The sequence below is a fragment of the Hoplias malabaricus genome, chromosome X2 (assembly GCF_029633855.1).
Source record: "Hoplias malabaricus isolate fHopMal1 chromosome X2, fHopMal1.hap1, whole genome shotgun sequence".
Classification (NCBI taxonomy): Eukaryota; Metazoa; Chordata; class Actinopteri; order Characiformes; family Erythrinidae; genus Hoplias; species Hoplias malabaricus.
Window position 1 is genome coordinate 51,066,509 of NC_089819.1, and position 20,966 is coordinate 51,087,474.

Sequence of the window (20,966 nt, forward strand, 5' to 3'; positions counted from 1 at the left end):
AATCAGGAATGAAAAATGAGAAAAAGACTTCAGTTAGGAGCCACAATAAAAGACAAACAAAACACTTCCCTGCTATTAAACATGGGTAGAATTACAGTTGGATCTCTGACCTCTTTAGAAACAAATGGAACAAGTTATTCTATGCTTACATTTTAAAGCACATGATTTCAAAGTTCTTTAAGCTCTGTGAAGTTTATAGACGATCTTAAAATGCCATTAAAGTTGACTGTACTTTTCTCTAGTTTTCTCCGTTATCCGGTCGGTGTTTACCAGTCGGTGATGTCCAGTAGTGTCCAGTGTCTTTCCAGAGAAGCTCAAGGTGCCAGAGAGAGAGAAGTGCAGAAAGAGGTGTGCTAAAGAAGTGCAAGTAAGAGCTTCAGCCTGTTAGTCCTCATGGTTTAGAAAAGAAACAGCCTCTGTGTAAATTGCTACCACTCTGCATCATATCCGTTCAGTAACGATGCTGCAACCTGAGATGTATTTCTGTCCAGCAAAGGAAAATAGTGAGTCTGAGCTCTCCAACAGCAAATGTGCGCTCTTTTGGAGAAAATGTTGTCTGCAGCCTGCTCCCTCCCTCCCTCCATCCCTCCCTCCCTCCTTCGCACAGACTCCCCTTCATTATTCCATTCTTTCATATGTGTGCAGTGGAGTGTAACAAAATCAGAGATAAGGAATCAAACTGAGAATATATAAACAACATTCAATTCGATAGCTCACGCACTCGTTCACTCCATCACTTACTCCCTCCCTTATTAACTCAGTGAGTGTTTAATAGCATAAGTCGTGATAAATGCTGTCTACTAAAAAGCTATGACCCTCAGTTCCAATTCTAGAAAAACACAACCCACTTGGCCCCAGGGGAATCACTTTCACCAAGTTGAAAGGCATTTTGATTCTCCAAAAGGGCAGGGGAAGCAGGAAGTGTACAGAAGAGTAAGCCTTGCACAGTATCATATAAAGACAGGCATTAAAAATCATTTCACAGCTGATTTTTAGGTGTGTTCTTTCAGTGTTTTAAAGCATACTGTATTCCCACAATACCTTCAGCAAGTGGATGCTTGTGTTGGGTATGCATGTCTCATACAAAATTCAGGTGGATGAGCAGAACTGAATAGAATTAGAAAATAGAACTGGAATCAGTGCTTGGCCTCAGAGTTAAAACTCCACCTGCATGATCACCGTTGGCATGTTAGTGCACTCCAGATAGGGAGCATATATCGGTCCATTGGCATGAAATGGTTGGCACTCCATTGACTGTAGATCACTGCTGGTCCACCATCGGACATTTCCTTAAACAGATTTTAAATTCACAGAGACTTTTATTCTGGAAGACAAACTAATACAAATATTACCAACACCTATAAAAGATATAATGAGTATGCCTAATATAAAATCATAATGCTGGATTAAAAGTATATACTAATTTATAAAGGATAACAAATGAATGAAAACTTAGAATATTGGACTGTAAATAGAAAACTGCCAAAATGTTGCATTTTGTCTAAAATTCTGTTTAATCACCGGTGGTCCGCCCAGAAAACGCTGCGCAAAACCCCAGTGAACCTCCAACTTTGCCCTCATTGGACATGCTAACATCCATTGTTGACATGCTAGTGCACATGCTAACATCCATTGTTGACCTGCTAGTGCACATGCTAATATTCATTGTTGACATGCTAGTGCACATGCTAACATCCATTGTTGACATGCTAGTGCACATGCTAACATCCATTGTTGACATGCTAGTGCACATGCTAATATCCATTGGTGACATGCTAGTGCTCATGCTAATATCCATTGGTGACATGCTAGGGCATATGCTAATATCCATTGTTGACATGCTAGTGCTCATGCTAATATCCATTGTTGACATGCTAGTGCTCATGCTAATATCCATTGGTGACATGCTAGGGCATATGCTAATATCCATTGATGACATATTAATGTACATGCTAATAGCCACTGTTAACATGCTAGTAGTAACATGCTTGTAGCCTTTGTTGACATGCTATGAATCATATGCTAGTAAACCTGTAGCCAGATACTTTTAGTCTAGTTTATCAGCTGTCTGTCTTCCATCAGTGTGTCATACTTTGCATTTGATTGGTATAACAATATCAGCATGTGACCCCATAACTAACATATTAGCTAATATTTTTATTTAATTTTTTATTTTTATTTTAACCTTTAATTTAACCAGGCAAGTCATTAAGAACATATTCTTATTTACAACCGCAGCCTGGGCCTACAGCAAGGGCTACTTGAGGAAAGAAGAAAGTCTGCTCTCTACATTTTATTCATGCCTTTGTACACTATGCCTTTGTATGCAAAGGGAAGTGTATTATGGAATGGAGTGATAGAGATAAGCCCAAGCAAAAAATAAATAAATAAATAAATGCATGAGTGCAGGTCTGGTTTCCCAGGTATAATATCCTCCTTTTGGTGTGGGATGTGTTCCATTTTGTGGTTATGAAAGGGTCCACCCTATACTAAACACTACTGATATTCTAGAAGCCACTGCAGACATGCTGTAAAAGCCCCATCTGTCCATAAAAATGAAACAAGAAAAAAGTTCATTTTAGGTTCCTCCCAGAAACCCGTAGAGTCCATTTGTCCCAGTTATGAACAGAAGATGTGCAGAGTTTTGTAGGTTACCAAAGTAAATGTGCTTTCAGTGAGTCCATCTTCACTCCTTTTCTTTTTTCGTGGTGCTGATGTGTGTTTTTGTGCATGTGTTATTTTTGTTTCTGTTGTATTTCTGAGTGCTTTTCCCAATGCGATTATGAATATTTCAGAGAACTGATATAAGAGGAATAAGTAGCTGTTGTACAATAGGACATAAAAATGCAATGTAATGGAGAATGACCACTTGGATTAGTTTAAATAAAGGCCAGAAAGGTTTAGGGAACACCATAATATCTATCAGTGTTAGACTGAAATCTGAGTGTCCATTTAAGCCCACTTTACTACTATGTACACAATATGGCCAAAACGTTGTGAACACAAGCTAATTCAACAGCTCAGTTGTAGTGTGGGAGCGGCACGGTGGTGCAGCAGGTAGTGTTGCAGTCACACAGCTCCAGGGACCTGGAGGTTGTGGGTTCGATTCCCGCTCCGGGTGACTGTCTGTGAGGAGTTGGTGTGTTCTCTCTGTGTTCGCATGGGTTTCCTCCGGGTGCTCCGGTTTCCTCCCACAGTCCAAAAAACACACGTTGGTAGGTGGATTGGTGACTCAAAAGTGTCCATAGGTGTGAGTGTGTGAGTGAATGTGTGTGTGTGTGTGTTGCCCTGTGAAGGACTGGCGCCCCCTCCAGGCTGTATTCCCGCCTTGCGCCCAATGATTCCAGGTAGGTTCTGGACCCACTGCGACCCTGAATTGGATAAGCGCTTACAGATAATGAATGAATGAATGACTGAAGTTGTAGTGTGTCCCTTTTTTGCTGCTTTAATTGCCTCATATCTTCTGAAAAGACCTCCTTCTAGTAATTCCTCTGAGTATTTGATGGCATTCAGTGACAATAACATAAGTAACACAGTGGATCTTTGTTGAATGATTAGTTTTAGATGACAAACACCTCTCCAACTCATCAGCTTCACAACTCCTGAGAGCGCAATTCCAGCTGACTTCAGGTTTCATTAGGGTCCAATTTCATTACATTTTCATTGCTCCAGGCTGAAATTCAAAAATATTCAGACCAACGAAACTACATTTTTTTATGGGAGCTTCAGCCATCATAACTTTTTCAAAGCACTGTCCACAGCTCTGCAACTCAGTTTTACCACTGAAGATTTCTTTTTTAGGAATCTATTTTTTACTTTATGTGCACTTTATAAATCTTTTAACAGTTTTATTCAAATGAAGGAAACATTTTGTATTATGTCTCTAACCCCTAGTGCCACAGTGGGAGGCCTGTTTGGTTTTTGCTGTTCTTTAAGGAGGTCTGGAGTATGGAACAGTTTAGAACATGGAAACTCGTGTGTCCATGGTAATTCAAAACAAACCCAGGAGATGTTTTAGTGCTTAGTCTGCTATTGTAGTCACTCGATGGAAAATAAACAACCCCCTCACTCCGACCTGTGATGGCATTAGACTAATAAGAACAGAAGCTATTTCTGTGTTATCTCTATTGCAATTAGAAGCATTGAGACATGAGGAGAAAGTCTAGTGTTTATAAGAAAGGTAACCACAAAGACATGTTATCATGCTCTTAGTCTGTGTTCTCCATTATTCCTGCCCTTGAGTTTATGAACGTAGGGTGACAGAGAATGGGTTTATCCATACCTTTATAGGTTCTGAATATACTACACAAACCTAGTAAACCCACACAAGTGTCTCCATTAAATAAACGGCACTTAAAAGTTTTATTTGTTAAATACATTCAGAAAATCAAGCTTTGCTCTTGCTTCAGATCTTAAAGGATGCACAGCTCTCAAGAAGCCCTTATTGAAAACAAGGAATAGTCAAAACTAGACCACAATCCAAACAAAGAAGCTGCTGGGGTTCCAGAACAATGGCTGCCCCAGAGCCCATAGATTGTGAAACCAACATTTAAAACTGAACTTTGGAGCTGTGGAGAATTGTGTGTCTGTGTTGGAGAAGGAGTTAATGACGGTCTCTTGCCGTGGATCAAAGCTTCTCAGCAGAACCCTTACGTCACTTTAGCAGTTCTGCAGAGAGGCTCTCTCAAGCTGTAAATCAGAGAAAGGAGGGGGGAGCTGGGGTGATAGAGTATGGAAAGAGACAGAAAGAAGAGAGAGAGAAAGAGAAGAGTAAGCGAGGGAGACCACGGAAAGAAAGGAGAGAAGCACAGAGAGAGAGAGAGAGAGAGCTGGGTAGAGATGAATGTCTGAGAGAGTGTGTTGGAGGGTGTTTGTCTGAACAGACGGATTGATCTGTGAATGTTAGTAACTGCCCCTCCAGGAAGAATGGTCTTTTTTGTTGGACACAGTGGGACCTGGAGGTTTTCTCTGTTTTTTAAAAAGCAAATCAATCTACTCACTCTTCTCCTCCTCGTCCTTCAGCTCTGCTGCACACCGACTGCCTGGCCACATGGTAAGAGCAGATTTTCTGTCTGTTTTCTAAAACAAAAGGCAAAGGTGTTCTTTGCAGCACGGAGGGAATCTTTAAAGAGCAAGTTTAATGGATGAACGAGTAAGTGAAACTTTTACACAGCCTCCACATTGAGAATGATTTTTCATTTTCAGAAGCCTTGGTTTTACAAAAATCTGCAGAGATGATGTCACACACCTCCAAATTTTCTCTGAAATTTAATTTCTTTCTACTCACTGTTCAACAATCTCCATTTCAAAGTCCAGTTTGGATGTTCTAGAACAAATGCAGTAGCGTCTTCTTCAGAGCTCCTCATCCTTTCAGACCCATAGCATTGAGAAATCTTTTCACAGGGTAAGGACAGGCACAAACACCTTAGGATTTTCAGATCTGAAGAGAGTAGAGTATGGGTTTCTCCTGTTTCTCAAAAGATGAAAGGGATCATGTTGGTGGTCTTGAGGTTAGACTTTGATTCTTAGGGATTATTTCAAAATGGTTGTATTTCGTCTGTCACCCACCCCCCCACAGTTGACAATGGTTGGTTATTCACAACAATGCTAGAGCTTTGAAACTAAGTATTACGTATATTTGGTAGAAAAGCATTATCGGCACATCATCTTGGGGGTTTTCTATGGACGTTCTTCTCCAGGTCATTTCTGTGTCAGCATTTGTCGTCTGTAGAAGTTAATAGAGTCCAGCCCTTCATAGAAATCGCTGTTACTCACTCATGGAGAAAGCCAGCACGTGATGATTCATAAGGCCTGGAATATGCAGCGGCCTGGAGAGCAGAATCAGGGTTAAAAGCCATGTTCCTGGATGCAGCCAAATGCGGGTGGACAGACCTGAATTATCCAGATATTTCCAACTCCATGACCCTCTTTCTCCAGATGAGAAAAACAGACAGAACATAAAAAAAAGCCAAAAAAGAACAACTGAAAATGTGCTTTGGCAAAAACTCAAGGACATAAAGCAAAAACCAAAGGCCTCACACCCAATGAATTTAATGATTCTTTAGAAAGTGCATCGATCAATAAGAAATAGGCCGATTGCTATTACACTGCAGGAAATAATAATAAAACGTTCTCTCGGCTTAAATGGTTCCTGCATAGAAAGCATGTTGAATATTGTCTGTTAAGGTTCTCCTTTGAGAAAAACATACCTTATTCCTTAAATGTAGTTTAGATGAAACCCACTTTCACCATCATTCTGAAAGCACAGATCTGAGAATGTGCCTCTATCTCCACCACTCTGCAATATGAAAACCATGGCTCACAATTTGACAGGATTTGTTCCTTTGGTTTCTGAAAAAAAAAAAAAAACTTGTCTGTCTGAATCTGCCGTGATAAGTCTACTGGAATATAAACACAGCACAGACACGGCACAGATAAACACTGCACAGACATGTTAACTAGGAACAAAACATCTAGGTTCTATTTAGAGACATTTCCTATTACATCATTTTAAATTCTTTATGAAATAAAGAAAAACACCAAAGGTTTACTGCACATTGAAAATTTACATGCACATTATATACTCATTCATTCATTATCTGTAACCACTTTTCCACTAAGGGTCACGGTGGGTCCAGAGCCTACCTGGAATCATTGGGCGCAAGGCAGGAATACACCCTGGAGGGGGCACCAGTCCTTCACAGGGCAACACACACACACACTCACACATTCTGAGCACCCAGAGGAAATCCACGCAGACACAGGGAAAACACACCACACTCCTCACAGACAGTCACCCGGAGGAAACCCACGCAGACACAGGGAGAACACACCACACTCCTCACAGACAGTCACCCGGAGGAAACCCACGCAGACACAGGGAGAACACACCACACTCCTCACAGACAGTCACTCGGAGGAAACTCACGCAGACACAGGGAGAACACACTACACTCCTCACAGACAGTCACTCGGAGGAAACCCACGCAGACACAGGGAGAACACACCACACTCCTCACAGACAGTCACCCGGAGGAAACCCACGCAGACACAGGGAGAACACACCACACTCCTCACAGACAGTCACCCGGAGGAAACCCACGCAGACACAGGGAGAACACACCACACTCCTCACAGACAGTCACCCGGAGGAAACCCACGCAGACACAGGGAGAACATACCACACTCCTCACAGACCATCACCCGGAAGAAACCCACGCAGACACAGGGAGAACACACCACACTCCTCACAGACCATCACCCGGAAGAAACCCACGCAGACACAGGGAGAACACACCACACTCCTCACAGACAGTCACCCGGAGGAAACCCATGCGGACACGGGGAGAACACACCACACTCCTCACAGACAGTCACCCGGAGGAAACCCATGCGGACACGGGGAGAACACACCACACTCCTCACAGACAGTCACCCGGAGGAAACCCATGCGGACACGGGGAGAACACATCACACACCTCACAGACAGTCACCCGGAGGAAACCCATGCGGACACAGGGAGAACACACCACACTCCTCACAGACAGTCACCCGGAGCGGGAATTGAACCCACAACCTCCAGGCCCCTGGAGCTCTGTGACTGCGACACCTACCTGCTGCGCCACATTATATACTTTTAAGTCATTTTTGATAATTTCTATAAAGAATCCTAGAGTATACTCACAATTCAAAGTGCAATTACCTTGTTCAAATGACGTATAAAAAACAAAAACTGAATGTGAATGAATAAAAGTGAGTTATGGCAAAAAATTATAAACACTTTTTTATATTTAAATTGCATTTCACAGCATTAAATAAATTAACAGCTCGGTAATAAATTCTCTGGTAAATGTTAATCCACCCATAAGCTCAGCTCCATCTCAATACAGTAGAATCATTCTGTGATCGTCCTTTTCCAGTTATGGTCCACAGCTGATAGGTGATAAATAATTGAGGACATTAAAGAGAAAAGAGAAGAGCTGAATTTCACTTTTGTTTTCACTTTTGTGGAGTCTCACACCACAGCAGCTCAGTTGTGTGAGCAAACAGCTGCATCTGTCAGCTCAGTTTTATAAATATTTAGTGCTTTTGTTTTCAGTTAAGATTCTGAATACTAGGCTGGGTTTCCAGATTATCAGTGTGCCAGGGACAGAATGAGTCATAACAGTAACTGGGGCATAATCCAAAGTAAGTCTTTTATGTCTGTGTTATAAAACTCTGAGGAATAAACAATGAATTCATCCTGGATCTATTCTACATTAAGATTTACTGCCATTGAAATAAATAGTGATTGATAATAATTTTTGATTTATTATCACTATTATTTCTTATTTCTAAGCCCTCACACATTACTACTCGGTGTTATGGAAACCTCATAATTAATCACAAACATATATACTGCTTTTCACAGCACAGATGCAGTATATAATTGTCCACACTTGTGTGTTTCAGTGTCTAAGGTACAACAGGATAAATGTCCAGGCCCTCACTGGAATGCCATGTGCCGCTCGTGTTGTGAGTACGAGCGGATTGTCTGCAAGTGTCCATCTCAGAGGACAAAAGTGGGCTATGCTGTGCCCTGCTGTCGCAATGATATCCACCAGTGTGACCCCTGCATCATCCACCAGGGTAAGACTGACCTCCAGGGAAAAAACGAATTACAGTTATGCTACTTCCACTGTATACACATATTTTTATTAAAACTCATTTAAAGTGAACAACATAATTCCAGTTATTAACTGGATGAAAAACTATGAATATTCATAGTTTATTGTTATTTACACATTTTCCTTCTCACCTCATACGTAGTCAGCCAACACAGATTTGGTGTCTGTTTGGTTGTTGTCCTTGTTTTCCACTGGAGCTGCTAATCGCTAACAAGTAATGGAAGCTAGCCAGTTAGCATTTTCATTCTACACTCAAACGTTTCAAACAAAGCTAAAGTTAAGTTGTTGAGACTTGATGATGTAGTTTCTAGCAGTATACTGCTTTAAGACATATCCTCATATGAAAACCACTCCTATTTCAAGATGGCTGCTGCTACTGTTTTTAGCTATGCTAATTTACTATGCCAGTATTTATAGGAGAAAAAAAAAGACATTTTTGCCTGAGGTCTGAGACCATTTTTAAAAGTATGGATGCTGGATGAAGTTTAAACTTCAAATACCTGTTAGTAACATTAGCCTTTTCCCCAAACAAACTTTACAAATTGTAATACATTTATTGTAAAGGGGAAAAATAACATTAGATTTTTCCTGTAGTATTATTTTTTTCCAAACCACACCCTGTGCCTTTGTTTTGCCTGTAGGCTGTAATGTGTTTGACAACTGTAAAAGGTGTAATAATGGCACATGGGAAGCACAGGATGATTTCTATGTCAGTGGCTCTTACTGCACTGAATGTCGTCAAGGCTGGACTGGAGGAGACTGCCTCAGTGAGTACATACATTTTTTCATGCAGCTTACATTACTACACAGTTAAAAAAAACTTCAAGAAATGTTGGCAATGTTGGAAATATTGTGTTTAATATTTCAACGTAACGGGCGGCACGGTGGCGCAGCAGGTAGGTGTCGCAGTCACACAGCTCAAGGGGCCTGGAGGTTATGGGTTCGATTCCCGTTCCGGGTGACTGTCTTTGAGGCGTGTGGTGTGTTCTCCCTGTTTCTGCGTGGGTTTCCTCCGGGTGATTGTCTGTGAGGAGTGTGGTGTGTTCTCTCTGTGTCCGTGTGGATTTCCTCCGGGTGACTGTCTGTGAGGAGTGTGGTGTGTTCTCCCTGTGTCTGTGTGGGTTTCCTCCGGGTGACTGTCTGTGAGGAGTGTGGTGTGTTCTCCCTGTGTCCGCGTGGGTTTCCTCCCGGTGACTGTCTGTGAGGAGTGTGGTGTGTTCTCCCTGTGTCTGTGTGGGTTTCCTCCGGGTGACTGTCTGTGAGGAGTGTGGTGTGTTCTCCCTGTGTCTGTGTGGGTTTCCTCCGGGTGACTGTCTGTGAGGAGTGTGGTTTGTTCTCTCTGTGTCCGCGTGGGTTTCCTCCGGGTGACTGTCTGTGAGGAGTGTGGTGTGTTCTCCCTGTGTCTGCGTGGGTTTCCTCCGGGTGACTGTCTGTGAGGAGTGTGGTGTGTTCTCCCTGTGTCTGCGCGGGTTTCCTCCGGGTGCTCCCGTTTCCTCCCACAGTCCAAAAACACATGTTGGTAGGTGGATTGGCAACTCAAAAGTGTCCGTAGGTGTGAGTGAATGTGTGAGTGTGTGTCTGTGTTGCCCTGTGAGGGAATGGCGCCCCCTCCGGTGTGTGTTTCTGCCTTGTGCCCAGTGATTCCGGATGGGCTCTGGACCTAATGTGACCCTGAACTGGATTAGCGGTTACAGATAAAGAATGTATGAATTTCAACATAATTTGATCATACAAGCTGCCGTTTCACACACTGTGTCCTTAATCTCCATGATTCTTTGTACGTAGGTCTTTCTGGGAATCAAAGGGCTTTAAAAAATATTGAGACTGTATAGACTTTTTCAAGTTCAAAAAACTCAGAATAATAAATAAAAGTTGTTTTGTTTTCTTTTAAAATTTCTAAGAGAACTTTTAAAAACTATAAATACAAACTCACTTGTATATGTGTGTGTGTGTGTGTGTGTGTTGAGTTGTCCATTCATGTCTTGTCTAGCATGTGGAGAAGTTATAAATAGGCCTCAAGGTCATGTGATCCTAGAGAGCTACCCAATCAACAGTAAATGTGACTGGACACTGCATGTCACCAGAGGGCTGAAGATGGAGCTCAGGTAATACATTCAATACAGTAAAAATAATGTCAGACATACACAGTCTTATTATGATAGCTGTGATACATTTGAAAATAATCAGTAATAATTCTTGTCCTTCCAGGTTCACAATGCTAAGTCTGGAGTTTGACCACAACTGTCGTTATGATTATGTGGAGGTCAGGGATGGAGATGGCCTCAACTCACGTGTGATTGGTCGATACTGTGGGGACCGTGTCCCTGCACCGATCAAGAGCTCAGGAGACGCTTTGCATATCCGCTTTGTGTCCGATGGCTATAACAATTTTGATGGATTTTCTGCCGCGTTTCAGGAAATCTCAGGTGCGGTTTATAAGAGCAGGTGTCCTTGTGACAGGTTTACATCACTGAGAGTCTTCTGCACTACAATGTGGTCTTCAGTGGCTCAGATCTGTGCTTGTTCCTACAGCATGCAGCTCTACTCCCTGTCTGAACGGTGGCATCTGTTCACTGGATCCAATTAAGACTTTCCGCTGTGCATGCCGAGCAGGCTTCACTGGGCCACGCTGCGAAAACAGTGAGTCTGAAAACTGCTGGAAAAATACTGAAAACCTTCATGAATGGTAATGCCAGAAGAAACAAGGCAGTCTTTTAACTCCGCTATTAAAAAGTTTGGAATCAGCTTGAAACTATTGTTTCTATTTCAGACAAAACTGTACGATTAAAAGGACATGATGTACATTGTATTGTCAACTTTTTGAGTTGTAATTTACACGATTTCTCTGGCTTCGTAGACCCTTCTGGCTGTGTACCACCACATAGACCCGCTCACGGGGATGTTTTCCTGCTGTATGTTGATGATGAAGACATTGCTACTTCAGTTCGGTATCTGTGCTACAGGCCTTACAAACTCAAGGGAATGTCTCAGAGAACATGTCTGTCCAATGGAAGCTGGAGTGGGACGGCTCCCACCTGTATCAAGGGTAGGCAGGATCTAATTTTTTGTTGTGGTTGTGTCGGTATTGCGTGTTAGGTCATCATTTTTTAAACACCTTCCGCACAAGGCCAAGTGGCGGCCATTTTAGGTCAAGTTGAATTAGCCTTTATAGAATACAGTGATCCCTCGTTTTTCGCGGGGGATGCGTTCCAAGACCACCCGCGAAAAACGAATTTCCGTGAAGTAGAGGAAGGATATTTTTTAATGTGTTTAACAAGTATTTGGACTTTTAAAACCCTCCCTGTGCTGTTAACAACCCACCCTTTGCATTAAACAGTCATTCTATAATGTTTTTCAGCTGGAACTACATCTATCGTTACACTTATATAGCGCCTTTCTAGATACCCAAGGACGCTTTACAATCCACACTGCTCAGAACAATCAGAACACTAAATCCACACACTGGTGCGCACTCTCGACCAGGAACGACCGTCCACCTGGAGGACTGCATCAGGCACTAGGATTTCACCCAGGACAGAGTGCCAATCCACATTCACATACAGACATTCATTCACATACACACTCATTCACCAGGACAGTTATTAGACAGAAGCCAATTCACCTACCCTCCATGTTTTTGGACCATGGGAGGAAACCGGAGCCCCCGGAGGAAACCCACGCAGACACAGGGAGAACATGGAAACTCCACCCAGATGGGACTTGAACCCAAGATCCCAGCGCTGGGAGACGAACATGCTCACCACTAAGCCAACGTGCCGCCCACTACTACATGAGATATCCTACCCGTTTCTTTAATAGAGTAATTCCTAAGCTGTGATTTAGCGTCAGTAAATTTCACTCGGATGTGGACGTGAACAATACATGTACTGTACGTAAGAAATACTTGTAAATGATATATTTTGTCACGTACAGGCCCAGTCTAATACACGTAAATAATAAAAAAGCCCCAATGAAAAAACCTGTGAAGTAGCGAATCCGCGAAACATGAACCGCGAAGTAGCGAGGGATTACCGTATAAATGAAATATAGTGCACCCAGAAAAGGTTCAGTAAAAATGATAACATATAAGCATTTCATTCTTAAATATACTTCAATGAATAAGAAACATGCTAAGAATATTGATAAAATTCATAAGGAGACAAATGTATAAATAAGAAGAGTTGAACTGCACATAAATCAGAATCAATTAAAGCCAAGATTACACAACCCCCCCCCCACCCCCCAAAAAATAAAAAGAAGAAGAAAAACTATGATAAATACATGATTCATAAATGTCACTCACATGGGAAAGAGATTTGTTTTAAGGTCAAAGTTCAGTTTGGTAATGGCTTTGGAATTACTTTCATTACATTACTTTACATTTAAGTGACTTTCACAGTACTTTCTGAATAAGCTCTCACACTCTTAAAAAACAACAACATAGTGCATCCAACAACAACGTTATTTGTATGTTTTTGGAGACATGAAGCAAACAGAAAGCTCAGATCCTCAATCCCCTGTATCAGCACATTTAAACAAGGGGAAAAATGGAAATTATATCAGTGGATTTGCATCCTGCCAGTTGGATGCCAGTGGGGGGCCTGCAGAAAGAGGCAACACTTTTATTCTGTTTGACTTCATGTGATCCTTTATTTCATAACATATTTGTGGAGTATACAAATTATTTCAATTGTACCACCACCAAGTGGATGACTACATAAGTTTAAATTTACAATTTAAAAAGATATGTAACCTACACTGTCAGAAAATTGAGGACTATACAGGTGCAATCCATGTTCACCCATCCATCCATCCATCCATCCATCCATTATCTGTAACCGCTTATCCACTTCAGGGTCACGGTGGGTCCAGAGCCTACCTGGAATCATTGGGCACAAGGCAGGAATACACCCTGGAGGGGGCGCCAGTCCTTCACAGGGCAACACACACACTCAAGCATTCGGAGCACCCGGAGGAAACCCACGCAGACACAGGGAGAACACACCACACTCCTCACAGACAGTCACCCAGAGGAAACCCACGCAGACACAGGGAGAACACACCACACTCCTCACAGACAATCACCAGGAGGAAACCCACGCAGACACAGAGAGAACACACCACACTCCTCACAGACAGTCACCCAGAGGAAACCCACGCAGACACAGGGAGAACACACCACACTCCTCACAGACAGTCACCCGGAAGAAAGTCCAGTCACCTGGACACACTCCCTGCTGCGCCACCGTGCCAAAAAAAAAAACAAAAAACCCCTGACTAAATATCATCATATCATTTTGTAACGTGTTCTGTAAAGCTTCAACCGTCAAGCGTGCACTTCCTAATAAGAGCGTAATGTATTAGTATAAAGCATGGAAAGGTCTGTTGTCTTGGACGTAAAATCTAGCAAGAAATGTAACTGTGATTAATATGTAATCTGATTTCTACAGACCCTCTGTGTCTCACACTGATTACCTCTATGTATTTATTCTACCTTTTGCTTTTCTTTGGAAATCCAGACACAGGACCAGCCAAAAAAGTCTGCCCTTCACCCCCACAGCTCCATCACGGCTACTCCACACAAGCCCTGGCCTCAGATGGTTCAGTAATAAGTGTGGAATTCTTTTGTAATAATCCTTATGTCTTGAGTGGAACCTCAAAGAGAACGTGTGAGAAGAGTGGGACCTGGAATGGAACACAGCCTCAATGTGTCAGAGGTACAATACTGGGGATAATAGCATATGGTCACTGATGGCACTGAAGGCACTACATAAGGGAAGGAAAAATATCTTAAAATGAAGGTCATTTCTATTGAAACATCTATTGCGAAATCTCACAGTGTAAAGAGCAGGCGGTGGGTTAAAGTGAAGAAAAAGTGGAGATGCTTTGAACAGCGATAATATCTCTTTTAAAATGTTCTGTGTCATGTGTTACTAGACTTTTCATGGTTCAGTATGAATGCTCATGGTTCACTATGAACGTTCTGCTTCTCTGTTGCAGCTTGTCGCGAACCAAAGGTTTCAAAACTAGTGCGTCAGAAGGTGATGAAACCCCAGCCCCCTTCCAGGTATAATGTTTATACACACACAGACATGTACACTCAGATTTATGTGTTTACTTTATGTGCAATAATAACTGCAGTGTTGGGAGCAATATTACAGCCTCCCTACTGAGAGGTATTTGGTATCCAAGGCTTCAGATACTTTGGGAACACAAGAAGTTATTAAATGATAACATACTGTAATAATTTACTATACATTTCATTATGTGTTTACTGTATATACCTTGAGAAGTTATTTTAAACTTTCTAAAACTTTATTTACTTTCCACAGTCAGTGAGTATAAATATGTCTTCTCAGTGTTATATATCTACTGTATATGCTAATGATAGTGGTAGCGTGGTGGCACAGCAGGTCTCCATGTAGTAACATGTTTTTCAGGTAGAGTTTAGTGGCATTAACCACCTCAAACATCTTGCTCCCATCACTGATGTAAGCTGAAATTCACAGCAAACCTCTCTGAATTACTTTGTTTACAACTCTTGGCTTTAAAAAAGGGTGGAATTCCTCTTTAATTTGAAGCATGTACCTCATTATCTGCAATCACTGGAATTTCAGAAAGAGTCCTCTACACAGACTGTACTCCTCCTCCCTGTGGGTGACTGCTGAAGAAGATAACACTGAGATGGCATCATTACCCGCTGATTTTCACCCTCTTTATACCAGCATCGAGTATGAATGTGCCCCCCTGTATCAGTCATCTGGAAGCACACGTCGTACTTGCCTGAAGACGGGCAAGTGGAGTGGACGCCATGTTTCCTGTTCTCCAGGTGGGGGCAGCACACACTTATTTAGGGCCCAAAGGAAAGCTCGGCTTTGGTTCTGCGTTGTGACGTACCCTCTAGGCCTCAGAGCCTTTGTGGAGCTGTAACAATTTCTGTGAAATGATAAGAGAAAAGGGTGAGCTTAGAAATGTAATTTAACTTATTTCCCTAGTACCTTAGTGAATACAGCCAGGTGAACTCAAACTGGTAAGGCCTTCAGGAGCTGAACTGAAGGCTTTACATGGTAAACTAACTATAGCCATAATTAGAATTGATAGAAAAGTCAAAACTAGTTGAGAAGAACAGTTCTTCACACTAATAGGGTGAGTGTATGATGCCTTTGAGGGACTGGTGCCCTGTGTAGTGTGTGTTCCTCCCTAGCAGTCAATGACTTCAAGTCGGCTCTGGAACCACAATAATAAACAATGATTGAATGAATAAAACATCACTGGTGACGAATCGCTTACGTCACCTCAGGTTTGTCCCATGTGTGTGTGTTTGAGGCTGCTTGTGTTGTACAAAGTCCAGCTTCTGATAAGAACACATAACAGTCTGAACAAATACTATATATGCGTTGCTATTTTTCACCAGAGACACAAACAATATCTGCTACTTTTTTCCAAGCTGTGGACCTCAGATTTTTTTAGAATGTCGATTCTCCATGCAGTAATTCATTTGCATAAATTTCAACACCCTTGTTGCTAAATCACAGCTGCAAATCATATACTTCCAGAGGAGATGACTGGTCACTTGAAATTCATTCATTCATTCATTATCTGTAACCCTTATCCAGTTCAGGGTCACGGTGGGTCCAGAGCCTACCTGGAATCATTGGGTGCAAGGCGGGATCACACCCTGGGCAACACAGACACACATTCAAACTTAAGAACACTTTTGAGTCCACCTACAAACGTGTGTTTTTGGACTGTGGGAGGAAACCGGAGCACCCGGAGGAAACCCACGCAGACACAGGGAGAACACACCAAACTCCTCACAGACAGTCACCCGGAGCAGGAATTGAACCCACAACCTCCAGGCCCCTGGAGCTGTGTGACTGCGACACTACCTGCTGCGCCACTGCACCGCCCGTCACTTGAAATACACATGTCAATATCTGATACAAGCTTCAATTTAATTTTACAAGATTAATCTCTCTGTGTTTACTAGAGAATTGACAAAAATTTGAGTTATCTAAGAAGCCTATCTGTGGTTCATGGAAACTCACAGCAGTTACAAATGTAGATTTCCATAAGAATGGCTATAAAAAAAATTTGAATCCCTTTTGATTCACACGTATCTAGTATAGGGTCCCAGCAGCTCCTAACATTTGTAACATGATTAACATTATAATTCGACCAAAAACACCAATGCCCATTAATTAATGATGGAAATTTAAACTCTTCTCTTTTTCAGTCTGTGGTAAGCTTTCATCCAAACCAGAGACGCTGTCTGAAACTCACTGGCCATGGCACGCAGCTATATACCACTACCTCACAGACCACGAGAGCCCCTTCACAGGGAGGACCAAGAGACGAGGGGACACCTTTTTCTTATTTGATTATGAAGACACGCAAGAGAAAGTTGTGGAGGAGCAGAGTTGGCAGCTGGGGTGCAGTGGAGCTTTGGTTAGCCAGAATGCAATTCTGCTGCCTGCACACTGTGTAACAGAGCCTGGACAGTCTCTACCGTTAAGCACAGCTGAGCTAAGAGTGGCTCTGGGAAAACATTACCTCAGTGACCTGAGAGACAGCAAGAGGCTTCAGCACTCGGAGGTAAGGGCTCTCACACTACTCTCTAATAATCCCCTCTTGGCTACACACAGCAGTGGTTTATATATAAACAAGGACTGTCAGTACTGTTCATAACAACAATATCTGCGTTTATGTTAAGATTTGATTATGTAATTATCGTTGTCCAAGAAAAAAACATTGTACATGTGATACAGGGCAATTGCATTTTATTTATTATATTTTTGTAATGCTACTCCAGTGAGATGTTGTCCCAGATTTTAAATCTATATGTATCAGTATCAGGGCGGCACGTTGGTGCAGCAGGTAGTGTCGCAGTCACACAGCTCCAGGGGCCTGGAGGTTGTGGGTTCGATTCCCGCTCCGGGTGACTGTCTGTGAGGAGTTGGTGTGTTCTCCCTGTGTCCGCGTGGGTTTCCTTCGGGTGCTCCGGTTTCCTCCCACTGTCCAAAAAACACACGTTGGTAGGTGGATTGACGACTCAAAAGTGTCCGTAGGTGTGAGTGAATGTGTGTGTGTCTGTGTAGTCTTGTGAAGGACTGGCGCCCCCTCCAGGGTGTATTCCTGCCTTGCGCCCAATGATTCCAGGTAGGCTCTGGACCCACTGCGACCCTGAATTGGATAAGCGCTTACAGATAATGAATGTATCAGTATCCCTACTGGCATCAGCAGATATTTACATGAAAAATATCTTATATCTGCCCAAGAAAGTGGCAGATATAGCATAGTGGGTAGCACAGATGTTCTCCATGAGGCATTGGGCAAGACTCCTAATCCTGCATTTACATATTATTTGTAACTTGGAAAAAAATGTAAAAGAAAAAAAACACTTTTAGTCACTATGAAAAAGCTAAATCTGCCATAAATGTAATTGCAATTCATAAATTGACTCTTATTCTGTCACCTCTTGACTGGTCATTTTGGTTCAATTGCTAAAATTTCCAGTTCCCTATCCTGGCTTAAGCTGCAGCCCTGCTTTAAGCTGTGATTAGCTGATTCCCAAGCAATCTACTGGAGTATTACCTTCTGAGCCTGGTCACTATCCATTCAGTCCTGCTTTCTTTTCTATTCCTTGCAGGTGTCAGAGATTCTTGTTCATCCCAACTATGACCCTGATGTTTTCAACTCAGACCTGGCGATACTGAAGCTGGTGGACAAAGCAAAGATCAGTGAGGTCATTTCCCCTGTGTGTTTGCCTCATATTCAGGGAGGGGAGGTGACTGCCCAACAGGCTTATATCACTGGCTGGTCAGTAGCTGCTCAACAAGAACCACCTCCCGACACAGATTCTGAAGTGGCACGGACCGGTCTGGTTGAACTAGCCGACGTGGCTCATTGTGAAAAACAGTATGCCCAAGAAGGCATTCCCATTACCATTAGCGATAACATGTTGTGTGGGAGGCAGCATCCCCTCAGCTCCACCACCGTCTGTCCAGCCAGAACAGGGGGCATTGTACTTTTACCCACAGGTATTGGGACAACTTATGGGTCTTTGCCCCTTGACCAAAGGACCATAGAGGAGAGTGTGTCAGACACAAACTGGGAACTGCTGGGCCTGGTGAGCTTTGGCTTCCATCTTCAGAACTGTAATCCAGGTTTATATACGGTCTACACACGAGTGGCCAATTTTAAGGACTGGATTGAGAAGAACATCAAGTAAAATTCCTTATCCATTGTACGGATTTCCACTATTTGAATGAAGGACAAAGGTTGGGAAACTCTTTGAATATAAATGTTAACGTTAATATGCCGTGTTATGGTTTAAGAAGTTTTAAAGATCACCAAGTTGAAATTTTGGTACTTTGGTAAAACTGGGTGGAGTTTCCATGATTTCCCTTTGTCTGTGTGGGTATCCTCTGGGGTCAAAGACTTTTTGCCACAGTCTAAAAACATGGAGGTTAGGTGAACTGTCCTTGTGTGAGTGAATGAGTGTGAATATGAATTATTTTCTGTATGTGTGCAGGCCCAGTTATAGATTTGGACTCTATCCTGGGTGAACCCCCTAGCTTACACCAGTGTGTTGAATGGACTGGAGTTGTGTGCATTGTTGATTGTAAAGCATCATTGGGTGTCTAGAACTGTGCAATTTAAGTGTAATTATGAATAAATTACCAAACAATGTGGTTAAAAAGTAGTAATAAAAACACATTCTGGCCCAAATATGGTGTCTGCTCTTGAGGCCTGGAAAACAGCCTCTCTTACTGCTTCCAGCAGTCTTTATAAGCAGACAACTGGATGTTTAGATTGGATTTTCTGGTTTGTGCCTCCTTCAAAAGGCAGTCATTAAGGAAACACGTCTTAAAGTTTCATTCCTGGAGCTCAACAGTTTAAAGCTGGGTAAGTGCATTTATGGAAACATTGGTTTTTGTGACTAAATAAAAACAATGAATTCAAAAAAAGCTTGGTTTCCACACTTTCATGCAATGGGGAGTGATTAGTACAGCTTCAGCAGGGTTTCTCTCCTCCTATTAAAAAAAAAAACTGAGGAAAATGTGTTTTTCTGATATTTGAACTCATTAATAGACAAAAGAGGCGTCATGGTGGCAAAGCAGGTAGTGTCACTGTCATAGAGCTCCAGGGTCCTGGGGCTGTGGATTCAAACCTGGCTTCAGGTAACGGTATATGAGGAGTTTGGTGTAGGTTTCCTCCAGGTAAACCAGGTAGCCTCCAACAATCCAAAAACAAGTGGTGGTAGGTGGATTGATGCCCTGTGATGGACTGGCACCCCATCCACTGCATATTCCTGCCTTGTGTCCAGAGATTCCGGATAGGCTCTGAACCAATCAAGACCCTGAACAGGATAAAGTTGTTACAGAAAACAACTAACAATGAATAATTGACCAACTTCCAAATGTATTAGAAATCTGATTGCATTGGTGCCTGTCTTTACAAGTCCATTATTTGTGCATCACTAATAATGAAAAGCATGACAGGATCTGGCATTTAGAAATAATGAAGTGACATAGAGGACACACCTTAGGGAAAAGTAGGTTGCATGATTGAACTGGTGTGTGTTTGTATTAGAGTCATAACAGGAACTTTCGGTCAAACGTGCAGTCACTCATTGAGAAACTCTTAAAGGATTTATAGGATTAAGCTGGTCTTTGGATAATCACTATCAGCCTTCTATTCACATGCCACCACTCCCACTACTAACAGAGCCCCCACTGATTCATGCTTTGAAATCTACAGATGAGTAGAATACAGTTTTAAAAGAAATATGTCATTGCCAATAATCATTCAATGATAGCATTAAACGTCTTTGCAGTTATTACTTTTATTCTTACAAACCAAACTGTGCACTGGTGGGTCTTTTATATTATTATTATTTTATGTTATAACTATATGTGCATCTCCATTTCTGAGTGGAGATAAAATAGATGAAAGTCAGTGTCTGGGATTTAAACGTGGTGTTGTGTTGCTGGATGATGTCATGTTTCTGCTAATAGCAAGTACACAAGCTTAAGCTGGGTCAGGTAAGATCATGACCTTGTGTCCTTGTGTGTCTTTGTGTGCTTCAAGCAAGAAAAGGGAGCTTGTTTGTGTTTACTGTCAGAAAGAAATGATGATTTCTGACCGACAGCTGTTTTGCTAAGAGTGAATGAATTATACACTATGTTTAAAAATTTGTAGATACCCCTTAGTGAATTCAGCTGCTTGAGGTGCACTCATTTTGGACACACTTCCATTTAAAAAATGTGGTTGCATGAGGTTAAGGACATGATTTCC

General features: G+C 42.2%; 1 protein-coding gene across 1 annotated transcript; it reads left to right on the plus strand.

The window, feature by feature from the left end:
- The first annotated feature begins 4,462 nt into the window (after nt 1–4,462).
- On the plus strand, nt 4,463–19,569 carry LOC136676896 (inactive serine protease PAMR1-like). The gene is made up of 12 exons (XM_066654178.1): nt 4,463–5,053; nt 8,452–8,628; nt 9,308–9,433; nt 10,657–10,771; nt 10,875–11,092; nt 11,199–11,306; nt 11,524–11,712; nt 14,186–14,383; nt 14,667–14,733; nt 15,284–15,495; nt 16,903–17,261; nt 18,316–19,569. Exons 1-12 carry the CDS (start codon nt 4,900–4,902, stop codon nt 18,895–18,897), a joined length of 2,505 nt encoding a protein of 834 aa, XP_066510275.1. The 5' UTR covers nt 4,463–4,899; the 3' UTR covers nt 18,898–19,569.
- The last annotated feature ends 1,397 nt before the right edge of the window (nt 19,570–20,966 follow it).